This window comes from Gigantopelta aegis, chromosome 4, assembly GCF_016097555.1.
Source record: "Gigantopelta aegis isolate Gae_Host chromosome 4, Gae_host_genome, whole genome shotgun sequence".
Taxonomy (NCBI): domain Eukaryota; kingdom Metazoa; phylum Mollusca; class Gastropoda; order Neomphalida; family Peltospiridae; genus Gigantopelta; species Gigantopelta aegis.
In genome coordinates this window covers 29466616-29493800 of record NC_054702.1, presented here as the reverse complement: position 1 = coordinate 29493800, position 27185 = coordinate 29466616, and the positions used below count along the sequence as shown (strand labels likewise).

Sequence of the window (27185 nt, the reverse complement as noted above, 5' to 3'; positions counted from 1 at the left end):
TTTAAGATATTATCGACTAATAACGTATTTCTACGATTAAACTGACATATTAAATATATTTTCTTGTTTAAAATATTAGTGGCTGTATATTAAACGTGTTTCTGATCGTTATAATATTTGCACTAGGTTAATTTTCATTTTATTTCCTAAAAAATACAAATATTAAGACGACCAGAAACACATTGAATATACAGACACTGATATTCTAAACCAGAAAATATATTTAATATGTAAGTTTAATCGTAGAAATATTTTATTAGTCAGAAACATCTTACAATGCATCAAACTCAGGAATGTCCCTTTAACGTAGGTTACTATGACATGTTAGCTAGCATACCGACATTATTGTGCGACTTGGCAGACATTATATCGCAAGTAGGTCAATCTTTACAAAGGATCCATTATCGTAATCGTTTGACCAGAAAACACCCCCTAGTAGGCGTAGTAGGACGGAACACATATCGTGTGTAAGTATCTACACTGTTACTAGTAGTCATCTCCTGTTGTCGTTCAATCTTTTTGATTCTAGCGTATTTTAAAAAGAATTGATTATTCTACTCGGACGTCTGTTCCAGCTATAATTAAGTTCTGGGTAATGTAGTCTTTGTTAAAGGCACCATATCGCTTCTTTAGATTAAAAAAAAAAGTTAGAAGCTCAGCTCACCATATATATATATATATACACACACATACACCTTTTACTATAAAGTTCGTTTCGTATAACGGAATCACTAGAGCACATTGATTTATGAGTCATCGGCTATTGGATGTCAAACATTTGGTAATTTTGACATATAGTCTTGGAAAAGAAACCTGCTACATTTTTCCATTGGTAACAATGAATCTTTTATAGGCACTCTCCCACAGACAGGACAGCACATACCATGGCCATATAGTTTGACATCCAATAGCTGATGATTATTAAAGAAACATTTAATGACAAGGTTTTATAAAACACACGAACAAAACAAATAGTAACAGTTAAAACCTTTTGGCCTCTGTTTTCCCATCGACGCCATAACCGTAAATAAAATGTGTTGAGTGCGTCGTTAAATAAAACGTTTCCTGTTTTCTCAGGGACAAGGGCAAAAGAAAAACCTGATTGAAGATAAGGCCAGTCGTTTTTGATTAATAGGTTTACGGATCCGCCGAAGTTCATTAAAAAGTCCCGCTGGAAAAATAGAAATGCAAACCTACATTTTTATTTTTTTTACCGCTGTTCTGACCAAAAAAAAGAAGTAATTCAAGGGTATTTTTCCCAAAATTATACTTGTCAAATCATATTCTGTCTTTGTTAAATTATTTATTCAGAAGTACGTTGCGTTTTGACTTTGCCGTGTACTGTGCGGGTGCACAGGTGCATGGCCACCATCTTGTTGTTGTTGTTATTGATACTTGCGGAAAGCGGCTATATGTGGAAATCAGAATTTCAAGTAGCAGAATTGAACAGTTTATCGTAGTATGTCTGTATTAACTAATTCAACATCATAAATACATATCAAAAGTATAAATCAATAAGCATCTATGTATAATACAGTATTGTGAGACCTATTTGCAACAATTGCCTGGTGGCAGGTAAGCAAATTGTATGCAGAAATGCAATAAAAGTTGGGAAGAGAGCCAAAAGAAAGTTACGTGTGTTAATACTTCCTTGTGTCTTTCTTCTCAGTACTTGTTATATGCAAGTCTAGCATACCAGGCAACTGTTACAAGTATGTCTTTAATAGCATGGAAATAATGGCTATTTTGACCCAGAAGACCAGGAACTCTTAATTCTGTGACTGAAAGAAATACAATTTAATATATATTCTTCGAGCATTATTTCAAAGATTTTAAGAAGTTGGACAATATATTATATGAGTGGAGTTTGAGAAGTCAGACACTCATTTGAAATGTTACACAAGTTTCTCCAGTACAAATATGTCTTACTTAATAGCATGAAAAAACTGCCTATTTTGACCCAGAAGACCAGGAACTCTTAATTCTGTGACTGTTCAAAGGAAATACAATTTAATATATATTATCTGAGCATTTATTTCAAAGATTTTGAGAAGTCGGGCAATATATTCTCCGAGTAGATTTTGAGAAGTCTGACACTGGTGTGAAATGTTACACAAGTTTCTATGGTTTAAGTTTCTATTTTTTTATCACTAGTATGAGTGGTGGTCGAAAAAAAGAGATAAAAACAATAACACAGTGATATCATGGTCTCTTTAATATAAACATTGTCAATGTTTATTCAGATATACATTCAGCAATATTTAGTTTTCACACAAATTTAAGAAGTTTTGTAGTTAAAATATAATAATTTCAGCTTTTCTTAGTAGATGTACAGTATGTTCTGTTCACTGAAAAGACACTTGCTTCTTTCATATCTGCAATACTATTGAAAAAAGTGAAACAGTTTTCTATTCCAATACCTGTTAACACTATTAAACCTAGTCCAATCCATCCATGATGCCTCTTACATAAAAGCAGAACTTAATTTTAAGTTCAAATTATGTCCTAGTACTGTTATTAAACATTGATGGTATTTAATATTATCAATGTTTTAATAATATACTAATAAACAGGAAGAATATTTAATTTTCCTCCTGTTTAATTTCCCATTTTTTATTTGGTCTAAAATGTTCTGGATTTTGTATGAAAAGCAAATATCTGATGAGTTTTGGGGCATGTGTATTTATGTTATCAAAATGGATAATATCTTTCCCTTCCTGTACTTGACTGTTCTCAGCCCTGTTAAAAGGCATTCTTTGATACAAAGAAACTGAAAGAAAAGAACATGCGAACTATTAAATGAGTGCACTTCATACCTATTAAGACTACGCTGATATAAAGACATTTTGTTGTATCTTAAATATATCGGGCATGATACTTGTGTGACAAGATTTGAAACTATTAATAAAAACAAATTTCCATCCAAAATCTTGCATGAACTTTTGTAAATTTCTTTTATAATATAATATTCTCAAATTATTATGAAGTACTTTAGGTTTTTTCCATGACTTGTAGTATCATACCTGTGTATTTAAAAGGACAAAATATATTCAAACCAATGCTACATGCAAGAGTGGTGTATTAAACAACCCGGGAAGCAGAATGGTAGTGAATGAGAAAGTACATGCAACCACAAAATCCATTTGCAACATATATGTGTTTGTGTGTGTTCATGATGAATAATCTGGATTTGAAAAATTTCTCTTTTTTTCCTCCGACAGAAAAAAATTGGTCAGAAAAAAATAATAAAAAAATGGATCCAAAACTTTTATTTTTATTTTTATTTCGACCACCTATATATATTTTGTGGAAAAAAAATCCGTAAACCATTTAATAAAAAATAGGTGGCCTGTCTTGCCAAAGTCAAAGTCAAACAGCTGCTTTAAATTATGATATAAGTGTTGTGTTGAAGTTGATTGTTAGTATCTCGCCAGAAATAATGATGCTGTTGGGACCCCATTTGTATTGTAGCTACCGGCCTCGGTGGTGTCGTAGTTAAGCCATCGGACATAAGCCTGGTAGGTACTGGGTTCACAGCCCGGTACCGGCTCCTACCCAGAGCGGGTAGGTGTAAGACCACTTCACCCTCGTCTCTTTCACTTGCCACTAACAACTAACCCTCTGTCCTGGACAGACAGCCCAGATAGCTCAAGTGTGTGCTCAGGACAGCGTGCTTAAACCTTAATTGGATATAAGCACGAAAATAACTTGAAATGAAATGTATTTTCTTACACACCCGTTGGTGAAAAAACAATGTGTTATTTTTTTTATAACACATAGATGTTAACACATGTATGTGTGTTAACAATTTCAAGACATACGACTGGCTGATTCTAGGTGATGACCAGGTCACCAATGTCATACGTCCAATAAAAAACAGCACGGTGGAAATCGATTACACTGTGAAGTATAGTTAACCGGGCAATCACGTGTCTGTGACGCGTAAGTCGGCTACAAGTGCAAAGGGTTGTAAATATATTTTAGTCGATAAAGGTTTAAAAATTTGCTTAAAACCTGATTTTTGAGGATATGTAAGAATAGAATAATACATTCGTGTCCGATAGATACCATTTATCTCACAACTCGTCGTTTAAAAACGTATCAAACTCGCTTTCGCTCGTTAGATACATTTTAAAAAACCTCGTTGTGAGATAAATGATATCTAACGGCCACTCATGATTATTCTCTATGTAGCTATTGGGACTTGCCATAAAAGGTGTTGTCGGCAGCCCAGTTATAATGTAATTTTGTCTTGGCCCAAATATTGCCAATATTGTTTAAAATAACTAAAATTAAAATTTAAAGAGCTATCGTTTTGTTCGCGCGTTGATCGCGCAAATCTAATTCGCAAAACCTATTTTTTGTTCGCGCAAAATTTGGAACTCCATTTACTTGGATATATTGGGTTACGCAAACAGGAAATAGGTTACCTGGATTTATTTCTGCGTAACCGATAAATGGGTCAAGCAGATTTTCAGTTCTCAGAGGCCTGTCTAAGTTTGGTGTTACCTTGCAATACAAACCCATGGAATAACAGCCCGCTACTAGGTAATAGAATGGACAATAATCATTTTAAAATTTCGTGTGGCGTACATGTATAAAGAGTATAGCCAAACGAAATCGATGTTGATGTTAGTGTTGATGTTAAATGTTGGTGTTGATGTTAATGTTGATGGTCTGTTCTGAATGGTTAAATAATAAAAATAAACCCGAGACTGCAGCTTTAATGCAAATCAAATACTAAAAAAAAGTGTTTTGTTTAATGACACCACTAGAGTACATTGATTTATTAATCATCGGCTATTGGATGTCAAACATTTGGTAATTAATACATATAGTCTTAGAAAGGAAACCCGCTACATTTTTCCATTAGTAGCAAGAAATCTTTTATATGCACTATCCCACAGACATGATATACCAGTCGTGGTGCACTAGCTGGAACGAAAAATAGCCCAATGGGCCCAATGAGCCCACCGACGGTGATCGATCCCAGGCCGACCGCGTATCAAGCGGACATTTCACCACTGGGCTACGTGCCACCCGCAACAAATACTAACAACAGGTATGTTTCCGAAACTATCAGCTGATAAAGAGTGGTTCGAATACTGTACATTTATATTTTATGTACATCGCATTTCACTTTCAGAACATACACATAATTTCCTGTAAAACAAGATGGCTGCGACACTTGTCCGTTACTCCGGAGATTCGGATGAAGCGCACCCCGAGATCTTCACAGTTATGCCTCCTCAACCGAAAGAAAAGAAACCCGGCCAGTTACCCGAGAGTGTGGTCAAGCAATTCTTTGAAGAGGTATGGTGATGTAAGATTTAACTGGTTATGCCATCTAGATACATTATTTCATTTCAGCTTATTTTAGTGCTTATATCCAATTAAGGTTCAAACACGCTGTCCTGGGCACATACCTCAGCTATCTGGGATGTCCGTCCAGGACAGTGCGTTAGTTGTTAGTGGGTAGTAAGCGAGAAGAGGGTGTAGTGGTCTTACCCACTGAGTCGTTAAAACTAGCTCTGGGTGGGAGCCGGTACCGGGCTACGAACCCTGTACCCACCAGCCTTATGTCCGATGGCTTAACCACGACACCACCGAGGCCGATCATCTAGATAACGAGAGTGTTACAAAGGTCGCGTATCTTCTCTTGGTGGCTATATATCACGCCGTGTGAACGTTTCAAGCATACTATATAGTAGCTGGCACGTCGATACTAAAAAAAAAGAAGAAAAAAAGTAGAGCCGGAAATAGAATAAAAATTATTTTCGTCAATTATTTCATTCATATTAAACTGACAAGTAAATATTTTGTAAATACCTATTTAATGATACTCTACCTAATTTAGCATTTACTTGTTTTGGCTCTCATTAAATAGATATTTACAAAATATTTACTTGTCTGTTAAATATGTAAGAAATGTTAAATTACACGAACTTACTGGCCAGATGTAACTATATACATTTTATGACAACAATTCCTGGCACATTTATTTATCACCAATGACAGGACTGGTAATTTTAATTGAGCTATTAAAAGTTGGATGACCTTCGAACTTTGACCCGGTCAGATGCTATTTGGTATACTGCTACCTTTAACCTGACCCAGGTCTTCGTTAATACAGCTGACTACATTTTCTGTGTCTGTTCAGCTAACATTAGGCGGGGGCGGAATTTACCTCAGTCGGTTGAGTACTCGCTTGAGGTGCTTGCGTCGCAGGATCGAACCACTTCGGTGGATCCATTCAGCTGATTGTTTTTTCTCGTTCCAACCAGTTCACCACAAGTGGTCAAAGGCCGTGGTCTGTGGGAAAGTGCATATAAAAGACCCCTTGCTGATTTAGGGAAAATGTAGCGGGTTTTCTCTGAAGTCAGAATTACCAAATGTTTGACATCCAATTGCCGATGATTAATTAATCAATGTGCTCTAGAGGTGTCTTTAAAGAAAACAATCAGTTGAATGGATCCACCGAAGTGGTTCGATCCTGCAACGCAAGGACCTCAAGCGAGCATTCAACCGACTGAGCTAAATCCCGCCCCCATTCTGATATATAGTCTTAAAGAAAAAACTACCGGCCTCGATGGCGTCGTGGTTAGGCCATCGGTCTACAGGCTGGTAGGTACTGGGTTCGGATCCCAGTCGAGGCATGGGATTTTTTAATACAGATACCGACTCCAAACCCTGAGTGAGTGCTCCACAAGGCTCAATGGGTAGGTGTAAACCACTTGCACCGACCAGTGATCCATAACTGGTTCAACAAAGGCCATGGTCTGTGTGGTCCTTAACCATATGTTTGACGCCATATAACCGTAAATAAAATGTGTTGAGTGTGTCGTTATATAAAATATTTCTTTCTTTCTTTCTTTCATTATGTTAGCCGACGAGGGGCGTTCCGAAGGTGACCTCTAATCTCGAGTGACTTCTGTAGCTTTATGTAACACCACCCGAGTAACCCACCAAACCTGTTAAATGTATATATTATAACAACCGAGAAAGGCCGTTGAGACCTTGTAGTTAAATACATTAATGTGCAGCTAACACGTAGTTGTTTGAAGCTTTGTGTGTGCCTATCTATTGACACTGGTTTGAACTCGCCGAGTTGAAATATGGGTTGACTACCTTGACTAACCTGTTAAAAATACCCGGTACTGTTCCGTTCAATGGGGTTTAGCAAGTATTTCAATACAGCCGCCGCACTATTGCTTTCACATCATTTAGCATTGGAAATTAATTAGAATGTTATTTTTAAAATTTCCAACCTGGCTTTATTCCAGAAGGGGGGCGGGACGTAGCCCAGTGGTAAAACGCTCGCCTGTTGCGCGGTTGGTCTAGGGTCGATCCCTGTCGGCGGACCCATTGGGGGTATTTTTCGTTCCAGCCAGTGCACCACAACTAGTATACCAAAGGCCGTGGTATGTGCTATCCTGTCTGTTGGATGGTGCATATAAAGATCCCTTGCTACTAATGAAAATATGAAGCAGGTTTTCTCTCTGACGTTATGTAGAAATTACAAAAAATGTTTGACATCCAATAACCAATGATTAATAAAGCAATGTGCTCTAGTGGTATCGTTAAACAAAAGAAACTTTAACTTTATTCTAGAAGATTCAACTACGGATGAAGGAAAATACGCAAATCATTGATCTAATCTTACACACGGGTCTAATCTGTAAACTGAACATTTTTTAATTAGAGGGAAACCGGTCAGCATATTTTAATTTGGATTTTGAATCCGTTTTATAACAGAGGTGGGGTCTAGTTCAGTCGGTAGAGCGATCGGCTGAGGTTCTTGTGTCGCAGGATCAAACCCCCTCAGTGGACCTATTCTCTGACAGGTTCACCCCCCCCCCCCCAGTTCCCCACAACTAGAACATCAACGGTCGTGGTATGTGCTGTCCTGCTAATAGAAAAATGTAGCGGTTTTTCTCTAAGATTACATGTAAGCATTACCAAATAGTTTTATTCCAGAGTCATAGGTATGCTTATGATATGTGCTATAGATTTATATAGAGTATGATATAAATTTATCTCGGTAGTAGAACGACGTAATTTTAAGGTCGAGAAAGTCAACAATAGATTAGTTCGAAGTCTATAAATCACACACATTTTGTGGCCTTTTGTACTTCCTAATAAATGTTTAAAACCATTTCCCCTGTATAGTAAACGATGTTCCACGAATATTGTTCGAAGAGCATCCAATGAATTGTTTTCAAGAGAATGTTCTTGTTAAAGGATATACCAGCTTAGACGAAAATCAGAAGAATAAAAGATATGTAAAAAAAAAATGCTAATGACCTTCTAAACAACTAGGAATGAATGTTTAATGCTATTCCAGCCATTGGGTGTTATACAAATATAAGTCAATTTATCATTTTACTTGCGTTAACAGCAATACGTTTTATGTAAATGTCTGGCATGTAAAGCCCAGTTTATTATGAACTTCATCCTCTGCATATTTTTCTTGTTACGTTTGAATTGTTTGTGATGTTAGTTTTACAATTTCTTTTATAACTACACAATCCAACTTATAACCCATCTGTTCATATGCCATAAATCAAATCAGAGTTTATAATATTGATAACGACGTATCAGTAACATTGATATATACTCTTCAAAAGAAGAAACGCAAAACCACATTGTCGTAACATTTGGAGAATTGATTTAATTATTGAATGGTGAGTCCGATAATTACCACATGTTGCAGGATTGTTCACAATTCACTCTAGTCCATTGTGAGTAAGTGATAGGACACACCACCAAGGTCAAGGTCATCTGGAGTCAATACCGGGTGTGGCCTCCGCGTGTGTTGACAACTGCCTGGCACCGCCTGCCCATTGAAGCAACCAGAGTACGGATGACGTCCCGGGGGATGGTGGCCCACTCGGCCTGCAAGGCTGCTGCCAGCTCGGGCAGGGTCTGGGGCTGTGGTTGTCGCTGTCGGAGGCGTCGGTCCAACTCGTCCCATAGATGCTCAATTGGGTTCAAATCCGGTGATATCGATGGCCAAGGAAGGACATTAATGTTATTGTTCTGTAGGAAAGCCATTGTGAGACGTGCTGTGTGAGGCCTGGCGTTGTCATTTTGGAACACTGCGTTGGCGTTGGCCATAACTGGAACGATGTGTGGCCGGAGGATCTGGTCAATGTAGCCCTGTGCATTCAGGTTGCCCTGCACGTGGACCAGGTCAGTTCTGCCAGTGTGTGAGATGGCTGCCCACACCATGACACTACCCCCGCCGAATCTGTCCACTTCCTGCACGCAGTTTGCCGCATAACGTTCACCACGACGCCTATACACGCGACATCTTCCATCATGACGTCGGAGCAGAAATCGGGACTCGTCACTGAACCACACCTGTCTCCATCGCAGTTGAGGCCATTGTCGATGAATCTGGCACCACTGCAGTCGGAGTCGACGGTGTTGTGGTGTTAAGATGACACCTCGAACTGGACGTCTGGCACGAATTCCTACCTCACGTAGGCGGTTCCGTACGGTCTGGTCGGATATCCTGCGCAAACCTGGTATTGCTGCGGCTGTGGAGGTGGCAGTAGTCAATCGTTCCCGAAGGTGGCGTACCCGGATGTAGCGGTCCTGCCCGGGGGTAGTGACCCGTGGTCGACCGGATCTAGGGAGGTCACGTGTTGATCCATGTTGCTGGTAACGGTCCCACAGTCTGGAGATGGTGCTTGGGGACACATGGAATGCCCTGGCAACGGCCGTTCTGGATTCGCCTGCGTCTAGTCGGCCGATGGCATTGTTTCTCTGCGGTTCACTGAGACGTGGCATGTCCTGGATTGTCAACTGTCGGCCAGATACAGAGGCCAGGCAAGCGAACACCCTGCACTTTTATACTGTCGGTGTTCATGTTGCACGTGCAGACAACGCACGTGCAGTAGTGACATGGTTTGCACGTGGCTGCGTTTTTGCGAATATTCACATTTTGGAACTTTATTGTACAGTAGCTGCGTTTTATCGAATGTTACCGTGGGAATGTGTTTGGGACATGCAATGACCTTATATTCACAAAGCATGAACCGGTAGGAAACCCATTATAAGTTATAACCCATTTGTACCCTTTTGCGTTTCTTTTTTTGAAGAGTATATATTTAAAATAGGAAAGGACAAACAAGGAAACCTTGGGGGACACTATACGTAGTGTTCGATCAGATAAATAACGTTAAGACCATGTTCTGATGTGTTATCGACTAAGCATAAAGTCCTTTTTCTCTTTATTCTAGATTAATTGATTTACTCAGATTTTTAAAAATACTTGTTTTCAGGGATACGCTATTGTTGAAAACTTCTTCAAGAAGGAAGAACTGGACGCTTGTCGGGTTGCTATTGAGGGGTTGGTTGACGACTTGGCTCAGCAACTTTACAAGGCGGGAAAAATAAAAAGTAAAATACCATACTATGATGTTTTCATGTTCATTATACTTGAAATTAGAAGTTACATTTCCAACGTAGGGTGTTATGTTCAGCATCTCCTAAAAAGGTCTTCTGTAGCTAGAGAAAACAATTATACTTTTATAGTGAAAAGGGTATTTTGGTATTTTGCATGTGTGTGTGTGAGAGAGAGAGAGAGAGAGAGAGAGAGAGAGAGAGAGAGAGAGAGAGAGAGAGAGAGAGAGAGAGACAGACAGACAGAGACAGAGCGACACAGAGAGAGATCTCTGCCCACTATCGTTGCATAATGTTTAAACGTAAGTTTTAAACTGATAACTATACTAATTGGTCGGAAATGCAATGGCAGGAAAACGTATTTGTTCATGGACATTGTGGAACAAAATCAAGAAAATTAAGTTCCAGTCTACGGCAGCGTCTGTGGTAGACAGACAATACAGACAAATTCTTTATTTATGTCACAGCTTGTGTACAGATTAAAATAAAAACAAGACAGACAAGACAGACACAGTTTTTATTTACGTCTTATTTGGTATACAGATTAAAATAAAAACAAGAAATTAAAAGTAATCAGAGGCGGATCAGAGGCGGGGCAGGCGCCGTCTCTCCCCCCCCCCCCCTAAATTTTGCGACAGTTATAATTTTATAATATATTAATTAAAAAATTTTTTACGATCCCCGTCCAAACCTCCCCCAAAGTTCCCTTGGCATTCCGCCTCATGTCATTCCCCCAATGGATTTTGTGGATCCGCCACTGGTAATAATACAACAATACAACAACAAACGTAGACAAACCACTCCCATGGAGCTATGAAAGGCTTTGAAACTATTAAAAGACTATCAGAAATATTTAAAAAGTATTGTATTTACAAGACGTAATGTATGTATGTTCTCTGTGTAGATCTCTACAAAGAAGAGAGCTTATTCAGCAGGCTTACTAAAATAGAGGAGGAGTTTCCAGGGGCCAATGTTATACTTCACAAGACTGGTAGACTTCCACAGGTACATTCATGTTCCACTCATTCTTCTACCATCTAACATCATTTACTAATTGCTGTTGCCGATCTTTTAGATTTCTGGTTCTTATGAGTTATTTTATGCATATCGTATAAGATAGCAGTTTTCGGACGGGACGGGGGAATTTGCGCTCATCCTCCACCCCTTAAGTTGAGAAACTAATCACCAACTGTCTGACACTCGCGTATCAAATTTTTAGCCATATTCAAAAAGCAGCCAATTAGCCTTTCGTAAACTATACCCTTTATTTTTCTTTGACCTGAAACATCCTAAATTCCCTATTCGCCCGTTTTATATGACTAATTTAATAATATGCAAACAATTCCATATTGCGTTTGACAAAACAAAAAGAAGAAACAAGATTTCTCATCTCTGCTTAGGACTATTCTAGAAAAAAAATTAATGATCGTAGGCAATTTCTGAAGAAAATTTCAAAAAGAAAACTGGTCCCATGAATTCTAGAAAAATCTATTCACTAGGTTTAAAATTACAATTAAAACTCTAATCAGGTTACCTACTGTTCCATTAGGTCTTGGATACCACATGCACTTTATTATTTTAGTGTCTGATAACTATCTTTTATTTTCTGCTGCAAAACGCTGTACCGTGTACAAACCAAGTTTTAAGATCAAACATGTCGTCTGCTTCTCGTAGGCTTTCCGTGACCTTTGGTCCAATGAACGGCTTCTCAATGCTGTGGAGCAATTGATTGGTCCGGAAATTGCCGGACATCCTGTTTGGAACCTGCGCACCAAAACACCGCAGAATGAAGCGACTACAGTCCCATGGCACCAAGGTAAACAATATTCACTCAACTTATGTTCGTCATGGGCGTACATGGGGGGGGGGGGGGGGGGGGGGGGTCGATGGGTTCGACCGAACCCCCCCCCCCCCCCCCCCCCCCCCCCCCCCCCCGAAATCGATTTTTTTATAATTTAATATATCTGACATTGATATCTGACATTATTATATTTACTCAACATAGAAATATATGCCCAATATCTCTGCAATCTATTTTGGAAGTCCCCTTTTCAAAATCCTATGTATTGGAACCCCCCTTTTCAAAATCCTATGTACGCCCATGTTCGTGCTTATACATGTATTCAATTAAGGTTCAAGAACGTTGTTCTGGGCACACAACCCAGCTAGTTGGGTTGTCTGTCCAGGACAGTGGGTTAGTTGTTAGTGGTTAGTGACAGAAAAGAGGGTGTAGTGGTCTTACACCTACCCATTGAGTCGTTAAAACTGGCTCTGGATGGGAGCCGATATCGGACTGTGAACCCAGTACCTACCAACCGTATGTCCGATGGCTTAACTACGACACCACCGAGGCTTGGTGGGGTAAACAGTAACCCATAGCCCCGTTCCATGAAGCGATCTTAGCGCTAAGATCGCATGAAGTGCATAAGGTAGTTATTCACTAAAGGTGATCTTAGTGCTAAGATTGCCTGAAGTGCATAAGGTAGTTATTCACTAAAGGTGATCTTAATGTTAAGGTTGCCTGAAGTGCATAAGGTAGTTATTCACTAAAGGTGATCTTAATGCTAAGAACGAGACCCTAGGTCTTTAAGTGGACGTATTGCAAGAAATTAGTATACTGTTCGCAATGAATATAGTACCATTATAGTTTCTGTTGGACTCCCGTACATTACAGTAGTATCTGAAATACATTTATTTCTTAATTGGCATTTCACACTTGCATTCATTTAAATTTGGGCGGGACGTAGCTCAGTGGCAAAGCGTTCGCTCAATGCGCGGTTGGTCTGGGATCGATCCCCGTCGGTGGACCCATTGGGCTATTTCTCGTTGGGTATATCAAAGGCCGTGGTATGTACTACCATGTTTGTGGGATGGTGCATATAAAAGATCCCTTGCTGCTAATCGAAAAGAGTAGCCCATGAAGTGGCGACAGCGGGTTTCCTCTCTCAATATCTGTGTGGTCCTTAACCATATGTTTGACGCCATATAACCGTGAATAAAATGTGTTGAGTTCGTCATTAAATAAAACATTTCTTTCTTTCTTTCCTAGTCTTTTTGTGGAAGTATTACAAGACATTATTATACAGTCCGCATTAAATACACCATAGTTTCTGTTGGACATCCGTACATTACGGTAGCACCTGAAATACATTTCTAAATTTGCACTGGTCATTTCACACTTGCATTCGTTTAAATGTAACGTCACACGGCAGTTTACCTATTAAAGTCAAAATCACATGGATTACATGACTTGAAACATACATTGCATATACATGTGCGTTCCTCTCTAGCTAACGAACGTACGCAGGGTTTGGTTTTTTCAATCTGAATGACATAACTGTTATCAAGTAACGGTCGATATAATACGCAGGGCCTACAGTGGTTTTACGATTTCGTAGCGCTAAGATAGCTTCGAACATCTTTAGCCAGTTTTGCCAACATTTTAAGCAGTTATCGTCATGAAAAACTGAACGAATTATTTTTTTTCTTCTGATTTATACATACGTAGCCATAATTCATTTATTTACCAAAATATTGATAAACAGCGAGATGTGGCGACTTTGTAGCTGTTTGAATAAAGCACTTTGGGGGGGGGGGGGGGGGGGGGGGGGGGGGCGGCAACCCATACTATGTATGTATGTATGTATGTATTAATATACGAATATCTATATATTGGATGTATGTCTAGGTTGACTGTTACACACAAAGATATTAACGCTCTGGCGCAGGGGATAATTAAACCCTATCTGGACTCACAAATTGTCCCATGCCATTGCTGGGAATCGAACCTATGGCACTGAATCGCCCGCAAATTTGCAGAGTAACCACGATGCGTTTTGAGCTATCCAGACATTCATGTGTGATTTTATACAATTTAATACAGTAGAAAAAAAGGTTCGATTGGGGGGTGCATTGCCCTCGTGCACCCCCCCCCCCCCCCCCCCCCCTCGCTACGCTAGTGGAATAAAGTACTCTTCGGAACAATTTTCAATGCATTTATTTTCAAAAACATGTTTGGTTCGGCCATTTAACAGGTTATTGGGCGAGCACTCCTTTAATATCGTATATAACACATGTCACTTGTTTTGAAAGATTGATTGTTGTAACACCTTAAACTGAAATCGAAGTGAAATGATTTAGTCAATGCTCTAGACACAATTCTTAGTTTGTCACCACGAGCAGAGAACACACAATGTGATTGTTACAGATTTTATAAAGCTGGTACCAAATACAGTTAATATGTAGCCACATGTTAACTGTTTATGTATAAATGACCGAATGTTTGCAATTAAAGTATTAACGCTAGAACTGATAATATTCAGATTTAGTTTACAGTCAGGTCATATGGTAAATGGCCGAATGTTCCTAATTAAAGTATTAACGCTAGAACTGTTAATATTTAGATTTAGTTTACAGTCAGGTCAGTGTGCAAATGGCTGAATGTTTCTATCGTATTTCGTTATTGCTCCAGATTGTGGGTATCTGGATAACGACTCGTACAAAGTACTGCAGCCTACAGCGTGGATCCCGTTCCTCGACGCCAATGAGAAAAATGGATGCATGGAGGTAATTTTCGTCTTCCTTACGTAACACGTACTTATAAACTTAGTTATTTTATACTTACAACGGGTATAAGTTGGTATTGCAGACATACACGTATTTATAATTACACACTTTTAGTTTTTATATACCTTTTATATAGTCAAGATATATGGTCCTCTAATTGGTGTAAAGTCCATCTGAAACATGATCAAGAGGGCGGGCTAGCCTTGCTTTTGTCCATATTGTTAAATGGATGTGATGTACTATAATTATGACTGCAAGCGCTCGCCCTTCTGAACGCGCCATGACGATTGTTTGCTTAGAGTGGTAATAATGTGTACGCCCAGTGAGTTCTTGGTTGCCCCAATCTCTATACAAGTTCAAAACTTTATCTTGACTTGACATGATCATTTAGCGCTCTCCAGAATTGGGATAATTCAGGGGTTTTAATTTTTAAGTACCTTTTAAGTTTTAGAAATACAATTTTAATGAATCCTTAGGTTCTGTTTAATTCTGAACACTGAAAATTACCACGGACATAAGGCTTAAAAAATGGTCTGCTTCTGGTAGAGCACGTGGTAGATCGGATTATTATTATTTTATTAGTAGTATTGTTTTTTTGTTTTTTGTTGTTGTTGTTGTAGTTTTTTTGGGGGGTGCGGGGTTTTTTTGGGGGGTGGGGGTTGGGGGTGGGGTTCCCCCACTACATCTAGATCAAATGTTTTGTATGTAATATTTTAAGCTATGTGTTAAAGGGACACACCCTAGTTACGTTTATTTGTTAACCATTACGGCGTTGTTTTTCGCTATTAAACCCCATTTTTCACAAATAAAATTGCACTTTACTTACATTTTATTATTTAGAATACACATTTCCATTCACCTGAAGTGCTTTTTGGTAATCCTGATGTTTGTAAAACCACGAAATGCATTTTTTGCATTTTTTCACAAAACGTGTTGTCGAGAAAAAACCGTTAAGCAAGCGAGGTCCAATCTATTTTTAATGTCACAGACGTTGGTATATCACGTGACCGTTATGATTTTGGTTCGGTTTGTTTTCTCGTGCACGGTTCGCGCAATCAACATCCGATTTGTTGTTGTTCATTTGTGAGATTTTTCTTCACAGTTCGTGAACATTTTCAGTAACAATAAAGTTCAGACAAGTAAGTGTCTCAATACAAAACGTTACAAACCCTTAAAACCAATAATTTTGCTAAGTCTTACGATATCTGGAGAGGGGATACAACCAGGACAGAACAGTTGGAACATGTCCAGGAGAGGTGAAACGAACGCACCCCATGTCTGTGAAATTTGTCGTGACGTAGGCATTGTTGTGCTTCTACCGGTGACATCAGAATACTAACTTTCAAAATTATTTCAAGCAATTGGGACATGGGGATTCCCATGGTATTTATCGATATAAAACCTGCTTTTTCACTCCATTTGATAAAAACGTGATCTAAGTGTGTTACAGGTTTGTAGATTAACCAAATTATAATTTATTTTCGCTGGATGGAACTAGGGTGTGCGGCTTTAAAGTGACAGACCCTAGTTTTTAAACCTTACAGCGTATGTTTTACTATTAAAGCCGTTTTTGATAATTTAAATTAGAAGTACTTACCTTTTATTATGGGAATGGGAATGGGAAATTGTTTAACATGTACATTCAGAGCAAGCTGTTGTAGTACACGCCTGTCCTGGGCACAAGTACCGGCCTCAGCCGGTTCTTCCGTCCTGGACAGGAAAGGGTTGGGGTGGGTGAAGGAGGGACCGCCTGCACTGGCAGGTGCAAGGGAGCACCAGCAGTCCAACCGTAGCCGGTAACAGGCGGGGGTTGGTATGGTGCTATGTAATTTGGAATATCCCGTACGATTAAACCAAAGGGAAATGGGTGCGCATTTTAATGAAGGAAGTTTGGCGCAATTTTGATGGTCGTTCTAAAGAATAAAAGGTAGGGAGCTAACCTTTTATTTCGAATATTAATTTTTGTACGCTTAAAGTGGTTCTCGTCATCCAGGTTTTTGTAATACCCTAATTTTTCATAATTCTAAAAACGCACGTTCGTCTGAGTGCACGTTCGCACTTCAAAATGTTGGCTTATGGAATGCCCCGAGAATTTAAAGATAATTCTACATAAAAAGACATTGCTATTTTAAACAAGAAACTAGGTTTTGTCCAGGTCAGGTCAGGTCAGATCATAGGTTTTAACGTGCACATTCAGAACAAGCTGTTGTAGCACACGCCTGTCATGGGCACAAGTGTCGACTTTCACCGGTTCCTCCGTCCATGACAGGATTTTGTCCAGACATGCTATATCATTTTATAAGAGAACCATAATATTTGTTTTTGATGTAGGTGGTTGCAAAAGGTCACAGACCAGGCAAGATTGCAAAACACACTGGTTGTTATGGCAACACGTGGTATGTCATGCTGGACGGAGCAGAAATTGAAAAGACATTGGGTAAATATTCTTAATACATGTATAAACTTTTCTCTCGTTCCACATCACGTAAATTATTAAATGGGGCGGGATGTAGCTTCAAAGCAGAGAGCTGAATTGCGATTAATTCCAGAATCGACAGTCCGCGGATTACTTTCCCCCTCTTCCATCTCCCCGTCCACAAATCAACCACTTCACCACGATTCCATCTTTAAAGGTCGCATAAGTACTGTAAACTATATTCTATAGGAAAGGGGCGGGATCTAGCCCAGTCGCTTAAGCTCTCGCCTCAGGTGCTTGCGTCGCAGGATCGAACCATCTCGTTGGATCCATTCAACTGATTGGGTTTTTTCTCGTTCCAACCAGTGCTCTACAACTGGTCAAAGTATGCGCTTTCCTGTCTGTGGAAAAGTACATATAAAAGATCGTTTGCTGCTAATGGAAAAATGTAGCGAGTTTCCTCTGATGACTACGAGTCAAGAATTACCAAATGTTTGACATCCAATATTCAAAACAGATTCGTGTGGACAAGTATTATGTGTTGCGAAGTCCGATTTCGAACGTAAATGTAATAAGAATAAATATCTCTATAAAAATTTAGAAGGTAATAAACTAAGTTATTTGAGGAAAAATAACCCAAAAATGTTTTACAGATGTTTCAACAGGAAAAAACCAAACGACTGTAAATATTGACATTGAGGAACTGACCAACCATTAAATTTTTGAAATTTATTTTCACAAGAAGCAGATGTTAATGATTCGTGCAATACAGGGGAGACAACTCGACGCGATACGATATTCGAGGAGCTAGATTGTGTAATCACTGAAGCTGAAGTCATGAAGTGCATCGACTTGACTAAAAATGAAAAAAGCCCTGGAATGGATAATATTTTGAACGAGTTTTTTTTTTAAAACATTTAAGAATGAGTTGTGTCCGATCATAACCAAACTTTTTAATATTATTTTAGATTCTGGAGTTTATCCCTCTATATCGAAATATGCTGTTATAACACCCATATTCAAAAAAGGAAACCCAATGAATACAAATAACTACAGGGGAATTTCTCTTCTTAGTAATCTAGCAAAATTGTTCACATCGGAGACTTTTAATGTGGAGGACAGACAACACAATAGTAACAGACGTACAAGTCGGATTCAAACCTGGCTATGGCATAAGAGATGCGATTTTCTAACAATAAACGATTGTATTGCTGTTTTATAGATTATGCCAAAGCTTTTGATAATATAGACAGAGTTAAATTATGGAGAAAGTTAATTAAAGCCGGTGTCACAGGAAAACTTTTAACAATGTCTATATACTGATTTCAAGGCCCACGTGAAAGGCTCGTCTAGTGCAACAGAAAGTTTTGACGTTTCCAGAGGTCTCTTTCAGCGGGAGGGCCTTTCGCCCCTCCTATTTTCTATGTATGTTAATGACCTTGACTCTCATTTCATTAATGATGACTGCTCATCAATCGATTTAGAACTATTAAATTTGTTTTTGATAATGTATGCGGATGATACAGTGATATTTTCCGAAACAGCTGAGGGTTTACAGCATATGCTGGACAGTTTAGCAAGATATTATTTGGACTGGAAGTTACAAGTAAATGTGAGCAAAACTAAAATAGTGATTTTTCGAAATGGAGGTAAAATAAAAGCGACGGAACAGTAGTTTTATAAAGGAGCACTAATTGATATAGTGGATGATTTTAACTATCTTGGTGTAACCTTTCGATACAATGGTAAATTTCATATTGCACAAAAGACAGTTGTAATTTAAGCACAAAAATCAGTCTTTGGTCTTAAAAGATCAGTATCAAACTTTTATCTGAACAAGGAAACCGAGTTGTCATTATTCAACCTATATATCCAACCTATTTTAAACTACGGATGTGAAACGTGGGGATTTCATAAAGGACATGACATCGAAAAAGTACATATAAAATTTTGTAAAATACTATTAGGAGTTCACAAAAAGGCAATGAATTTCTGTTTACAATGAGTTAGGTCGAATGCCATTACAATACAAAAGGTATATGATCATTCTAAAATATTGGCTAACGCTACTGAAAAGTGATAATTGTATATTATCGAATGTTTACAAATACTTGTATAATACATGTGAAACGTGTACTAACTGGGCTACTAATGTTAAAAAGCTTCTTGATTCTCTTGGATTGTCGTATATATAGTATCAACAATATATATATAATAAACATGAGATTGCAAGATCTTTTTCGTCAGGACATGTTATCTTTTTTTGAAGGTTCTTCTAGATGCTTTATTTATAAGCACTTGACAGATAACTTTTGCCTGCAGTTTTATTTAACAAAAAATATAGCACCACATTTATTAAGAATGATATGTACCGTAAGTTTAGAATGTCTGCTCATTCATTAAAATTTGAATCTGGGTGTTATTCCAATATTCCACGATGTAATAGAATCTGTCTCTGTTGTAACACATTAGATGAAGAGGACGAATTTCATTTTCTTCTTATTTGCAGTTTATACTCAGAGTTAAGACGTAAATTTATTAAACCCTATTATTGAAAACATCCTTCTGTCCAAAATGTTAAAGAATTTAGAAATTTGGGGAAATTTTTATTTAATGCTTGTGAAGCTCGAAATTTTGGTGTTTAATAATGCATACCTATAATATTTTATATTATGATATATATTAAGTATAATCAACAAATCTATTTTAATTTAAATTTTTGTCTGCATTACTAATAATTTGTCCATCCAGAAACAATATTCAATTTTTGTTACTTTAGTGTATTTTACAATATTCAGTAATAACAAATACCAACTCTGTCCATCCATATTAAGGTTTTTGTTCTCTGTTTTTTTTTCCTGCTAAATTATTATATTATGTACCGTTATAATTATTGCCACCATGTTTCAACTGTATAAACATTGTGTACGCCTATAAACAGAGGTTTTTGGCTAATAAACAATACAAAAATAGCCGATGATTGATAAATTAATGTACTATAATGGTGTGGTTAAACAAACCAACTCTGACCCAACTACCTAAATAACCTTAGAATAACTTAGGCGTCAAGTAGTTGTAGTTTGAAACAAACCAACTCTGACCCAACTATCTAAATAACCTTAGAATAACTTAGGCGTCAAGTAGTTGTAGTTTGAAACAAACCAACTCTGACCCAACTATCTAAATAACCTTAGAATAACTTAGACGTCAAGTAGTTGTAGTTTGAAACAAACCAACTCTGACCCAACTATCTAAATAACCTTAGAATAACTTAGACGTCAAGTAGTTGTAGTTTGAAACAAACCAACTCTGACCCAACTAGCTAAATAACCTTAGAATAACTTAGGCGTCAAGTAGTTGTAGTTTGAAAGAAACCAACTCTGACCCAACTAGCTAAATAACCTTAGAATAACTTAGACGTCAAGTAGTTGTAGTTTGAAACAAACCAACTCTGACCCAACTATCTAAATAACCTTAGAATAACTTAGACGTCAAGTAGTTGTAGTTTTAAAAAATCTACTGTCAATACTTAATTGTTATTGGAACGCAGTCTCAGATGGTCTGCATTGAACAGATCTTTCTTATATAGCGTGCGACTGTTTCTACAAAATTGTTCAATCTTTTGTCTTTAATTCAATTCGTTATTCCGTTTTTTAGGCCATAGCCCATTTACAGACAACAAAAGGTGACATTTGAAGGATCCGTTGTTCAACAATTTATATAGCAAACTAAATATTATTTAACTGCAATTAGTTTGTATATAGATTTTAGGAAGAATAACAATATTTGTATTTTCTAACAATTATTTTTGGTGAACATTATCTCATATATGTCTACAAATTAACTTATATCCCACTATTATAGTTTTGATTAATATAATTTATTCTCATATTTATTATTTTCCTTTATTACCATACCCCACCCTTACTCACATACACACTCTTTATCAACATGTATTCAGCTTATGTTTGTTGAACAAATGGACCTTTGTGCAGGTGACATTATTCCAAAGTACCACTATATGAACATCATAGCTATAATCTTCTATGTATTTACATTACATAGTATATAAGTTTAGTTCATTGGTACATTCATATTTTTCTTTGAATTAGATATGAATAATTGTGCAATGATAATGTATGCTTAAAACTATAATTTTGTGATAAGAACGTTGAAAACTGGAATATTATGTTTTCTCTGATTCCGATATTGCAGGCTCGAACTTGAAAACGGATATAAAACTGTGCGAAGTTCCATACGGAGGGATGTTGCTTATTAACAACATGATCCCGCATCGGAGGTAAATTTGGCATTTCTTGTTTTCTCATGTGTGTGCTTTTTAATGTTTGGTTACATGAATATTTAGTTTTTCCAAATAGTTGGAAAAAATCCTCGAATTCGGGAAAAAACTACGATAGCGATATTCGGGCAAAATGAGCTTGGACTTAATTCACTAAACTCTCGCAACTTTGCGATCTCGCAGTACAGTGCTAAAAGACTTGCAAAGAGGATGCTTTGTTGTCTAGCAGAGCCTAAGAGAGCTTTGTGAATTAGGCCCCAGGTCTGAAACCTTTCAGCATGTATTTCTATCATTCTACCCATAATAATAATCCATATTAAAAACTGCATAGTGATTAATTTGCAACTCTATATGGCTGTTTGACAGTAATGCTAATAAGAATAAATGTTTCATTCGGGCAAAAACCAGTCTGCCCTTCTGCAAAAAATGGGTGCCCATACGGCATACGCCTATGTGAACAATTTATTTATTATTGAAAATGTTCTCCTTTATTAACTGTTTACAGTCTAAGCAATGTATCCAATGAGATACGCTGGAGTATCGACTTACGGTGGCAAGATCCTTCTAAACCTTACGGATTTTATGGTCTCAAAGATGGCATCCTTATGAGGACAACAAAAGATCCAAACCACAAAATAGACTGGGAGCCGTTCGACACTGTTGACAGAGCCAAAGCAGCAAAAGCTGAAAACGAGCAGGTAGGCCGTATATAATTTACAGAATTGTTCTCAGTTTCTATGTAAATATAATAATCTAGAAGTACCAGTAATATTCTAATAAATTAACGTGTTAACCGGCAAGTAGCTGACACATAAATACAAAGTGGAGTTAATAAGACTTAACTTAGGCACTCTGTCATATTGACCCAACAAAGTATTATATGACAATATATACATTTGATTTGTACCTAAAAATACTTTATTAAACCATCTACATAACCAGTATATTCCCATTATTATTGATATTTTATAAAAAAATAATTGAATTATGTCAACGGTCCATAATTCAGAGAAAAATAACGGCTATTTGGAGAGCAGAGGTGTGACGTATTATTTTTAGTCATGTGACGGGCATCCCCCGAATAACCGCAGTGTCAAAACGATTGACCAAGCTCGTGTAACGAGAACGCTTTACTGTCCTCTGCGACGTAGGGTAAATAGAAAATAATAACAATGAAAATAAGTTATTAAAAATCACAAACACCTTCATTTTCCACCTTGTCAAATTCATTTTATGCAAAATATGTCATAACAGCTGCCTTGATAGAACTTGTTACATTTTGAAAGAATACTCTGAACTAGACGGTCTTTATATACGATGTGACTATATATATACAACGGCCGTGTATATAGCCTACGAGGGCTGGCTATATTCACAGCAAAAATGTATATAGGCGATAAATAAATATTTGATTGATCCATATTACCGAACCATCTGGAATAGAAGGAATACATACTAAGTAGTGTACAAACAGGGGATACGGTTAGGGGTGGGGGGTGGGTGGGTGGGTGGGGGGGGTATATGAATCTTCGAATAGCGTAATAGGTAATATTGCCCCTACAGTACTAAGAAAAAAAAAAAAAAAAAATGAATAAATAAATAAATAAATAAATAAAAATAAAAATGAAAAATTATCAACTGTTGAGGTAAATTATCTGAAAAAGAAACTAACTTCGGACAGTACACAAACTAACAACAGGGCTCGAACTTAATGATTTTTCTCTGATTGCAATTTTGAGGCTCCTTACGTAAAAAATTTAAAAATTTAATTTTACTGCAAATAAATATGACTAAAAGATAATTTTGCTGTATTTAGTCATATTTCAAATGTGCAAAATTGCAAGGAGCAATAAAACTCAAAATACATATTTTTTATACCAGTAACGCTGAGCCCACTCCCGGGTCCCCCTCTAAATTTATGTAATGTTTCTGTAACAACCGCCCCCACCCACCCCACCGCAACGAGATTTTACCAACATTATAATGCATGTAATAATAATAATAATAATAGTGTATTATTATTATTGTTATTATTATTATTAGCCTACTACTACTTTTTTGTGGGGCGGGGGCGGTGTTTAATCGGAGGGGGGGGGGGGGGGGTCTATAAAAATGCAAGATACACGGCGGCTGTTTATATAAAATTCTAAAATATATTATACGGTTGTCGTATATACAGCCTCATCATTACGAGTCTGTTTTGTCGTATTTTTATGACTTTTCACAAGAAGACTTCCAAATTTTAAAAATGAAGCGTGTCATGGAATTCCCTCGATCATAGTTTAATTAAAATGTTTTGGATCATACAATATCTGGGTTTGGTATTCCAAATGAATGTAATTTCCATTTATAATCCATATTTAGAGAAATAAGGCCCACTAAATCCGTGATTGAACGCCTTTAACTACTGTAAAATGTTAAATACAAATTACTGTCATTAATGTGAACTCGTGCTATTTTCCTAACCCAAATCTCTTAAATACAATGTTTCATAACGCTGAGGCCACTCCTTTTTTCAAATTACGTAATGCTAAAGTCAGACTGTCAATTGTCACGATGGTTGCGTTGTAGTTTCCCCAAATCCCGACTTATGGCGGGTGCGAACAGTTTAACAACTAATTAGTCGTAGATGTCGTATTAGACGAAAATCGAGTTGTAAATGCGCTCAGACTAGCAACTGGACAGTCGTAGAATTCGTGAGAGCAGAAAGGTGGCCAACTTTGTTGTGGCAGTTGGTAGTCTGACCTAGCATTAATATGCTTTTGTTAACCCCACTCCTTTGACTGTCACCATGACGTACTTTTACCAAGAGTGTTTGGTTTTGTGTTGGTATTTTAAAAAAATCATTTAGTCTCTATGATATTAAATACTTTATATAAAATAAAAAAATCATTGTCCATAACTGCGAGTGTTTAATTTATATATAAAGATGTCACGTTTTAAAAAAACAAAAACATTACGTAACTCTTAACAAACAACGTATACCCTCCAATAACGATTTGCAATGCACCTCTGATCGCCAGCCCCTTAAGAGGAAGGAAAGGAAATGTTTTATTGAACGATGCACTCAACACATTTTATTTACGGTTATATGGCGTCGGACATATGGTTAAGGACCACGCACACATATTGAGAGAGCAAACCCGCTATCGCCACTTCATGGGCTACTCTTTTCGATTAGCAGCAAGGGATCTTTTATATGCACCATCCCACAGACAGGGTAGTACATACCACGGCCTTTGTTACACCAATTGTGGAGCACTGGATTGAACAAGAAATAGCCAAATGGGCCCACCGACGGGAATTGATCCTTGATCGATCGCGCATCAGGCTAGCGCTGTACCACTGAGCTACGTCCCCCCCCCCCCCCTCCCCTTAAGAGTGTTACGTACTTTCTGAAAGACCCTGAAGCGCAAAGCAAGATATACTGTCATCTGTAGAGTTATATATTTCCACCTGCCTTTTACAGGTCGATGAAGATGAATTCGACACCACCATCCAGGGACCATGGATGAAGAAATGGGAGCTCGTTCATCAGAACAGACACACGGACAAGCTGTTTAAAACAGCCGGAATGACTTTGCACAAAGCATAAATCAACTGTTGTCTACTATCAAACATGTAGCTGTTAGTGAACCCAATGAAAAGCAACATCTTGGAAAGTGCATTGACCAATGATACTATATTGCATAAATACAGCAGTTATAATTATGTGCAAAAACAATTTCTATTCCATTCTCGATATAATGAACTTTCATATGTACAATTTGTGACTTCATTGTTGACGAACTCAATAAAATTGAGGGAAATAATGCCACAGATATAAATAAAGTCAATAAAATTAAATACTTTAAATCAAGGTCGGGTCATGAATTGTTCTAGGAAGGAAGTGCAACTTCTAAAGAATTCCAAGTTACACTAACATGCATTACAAAATATACAGGTGATCTTGCCCTACCTAGGAACACCCAGTCGACGAAGAAAAACGAAATATATGCATTCTGTTTATCTGTGAAACACTGCTATATTGTTTTGTTCATTTTGAAATTCAGGTAGAGTGTGTGCACCCCCCACCCCCCACCCCCAGCATACTGAATGGATACGTGCCTAATTCCAAGCTGTCAATATGCTTTTCGTTATTAAAGGGACATACCCTAGTTTTTAAACATTAACGCATATTTTTGACTATTATAACCGTTTTTTGATAACTTAAATCATACTTTACTTAAATTTTATTGTTTAGATTATCAATTTCCATACATTCGAAGTGTTTTTGGTCATCCTGGTGTTTTTAATATCACAAAATGCATTTCTCATATTTTTAAAACGCACCTGCGTCTGAGAAGTAACAGTTATGGTAGCAGCGAAGTAAATCATAACATACTGTCCACCATATTAACATAAATTTTATTTTTTTTAGAAAAAGATAATTTTCCAAGGTGAATCACACACAGTGATGATGGCCAGTCCTTGTTTTGTGCAGCAAGTATGTCTGAACTGAGTGATGTGAACCTAAATCTGGAAATAATCTTTTATTTTTGGAGGCACCCCCCATTTTGCCATTTCACGGCTGCTAGGAAATCTCTCCACCCCGACTATGTATTCATACTCGGTATGTACAAATCACTCATGGAAACTGTGTACCATAAATGTAGGTGCAATTCCTGTCAAAGATCCAGTTTCTTACCTATTTTCAAACTCATAAATTATTTTATTCAAATATGGGGTGTATTTTAAAAGCACTATCTTCGTGGACAACACGACGCTCATTGGTCAATTTACTTCTCTGCAACCTTAAGAACAAACAATATTTTTCGGTTTATAAATCGTATTGCTCCAACATGAATACTAACATTTTGCACTTCACGAAAGTCACTTGGTTATATGTTGACGACTGACCAAGGGGAGATAACTCTTTGAGGAGTGTCACTGTATTGGTCTGATTTGGCCTGTAAAAAATTGGGGGGGGGGGGGGGGGGTGAATTATTAGTATGATACACTGGAATTGTTTTGTTTAAATAAAGATTTCTATTTTAGGCCAAGTCTGACTGATTGCTAAACCTGGTAATATCATACTGTATACAGGCCATACAGGGTATTTTCAGGCCACCTCACCTGTCCCTCAATTTTTACATTTGATTTTAAAGTTGAAAATTGTGGAATGTGGGAAACATTTTCTAATTACTTCAGTAATTATCACAAAACGTTTGCTCTATTTGGAGTATCTTTGGCATATTGGGTAACCACTAGCAGCCATACGTCCACCATGACACAACAGCATGTTGTTTCAGTGTGTTACTGCATACCAGGACAAAGTATTCAGTGGGGGGTATTCTGCGGACCTGGCTAATGTGTTCCCAGAGGCAGGGTTATTTGTCAGTCAGATAATTTTGAAAAGTGAGAACATGTTTTTGTCACACTGGGGCAGACTACAGAAAATTAAATTTATATACTGACATTGATAAATTATTATGGTGAAACCCCCCGCCAAGA

The 27185-nt window shown here is 37.5% G+C and overlaps 1 protein-coding gene across 1 annotated transcript; it reads left to right on the top strand.

The window, feature by feature from the left end:
• The first annotated feature begins 312 nt into the window (after window positions 1–312).
• On the top strand, window positions 313–25547 carry LOC121370336. Its single transcript, XM_041495486.1, has 10 exons — window positions 313–467; window positions 5147–5313; window positions 10290–10407; window positions 11315–11415; window positions 12085–12226; window positions 14882–14976; window positions 17308–17413; window positions 21608–21692; window positions 22198–22390; window positions 25162–25547. The coding sequence occupies exons 2-10, from the start codon at window positions 5176–5178 to the stop codon at window positions 25285–25287; spliced, it is 1104 nt and encodes a 367-aa protein (XP_041351420.1). The 5' UTR covers window positions 313–467; window positions 5147–5175; the 3' UTR covers window positions 25288–25547.
• Window positions 25548–27185: the final 1638 nt, after the last annotated feature.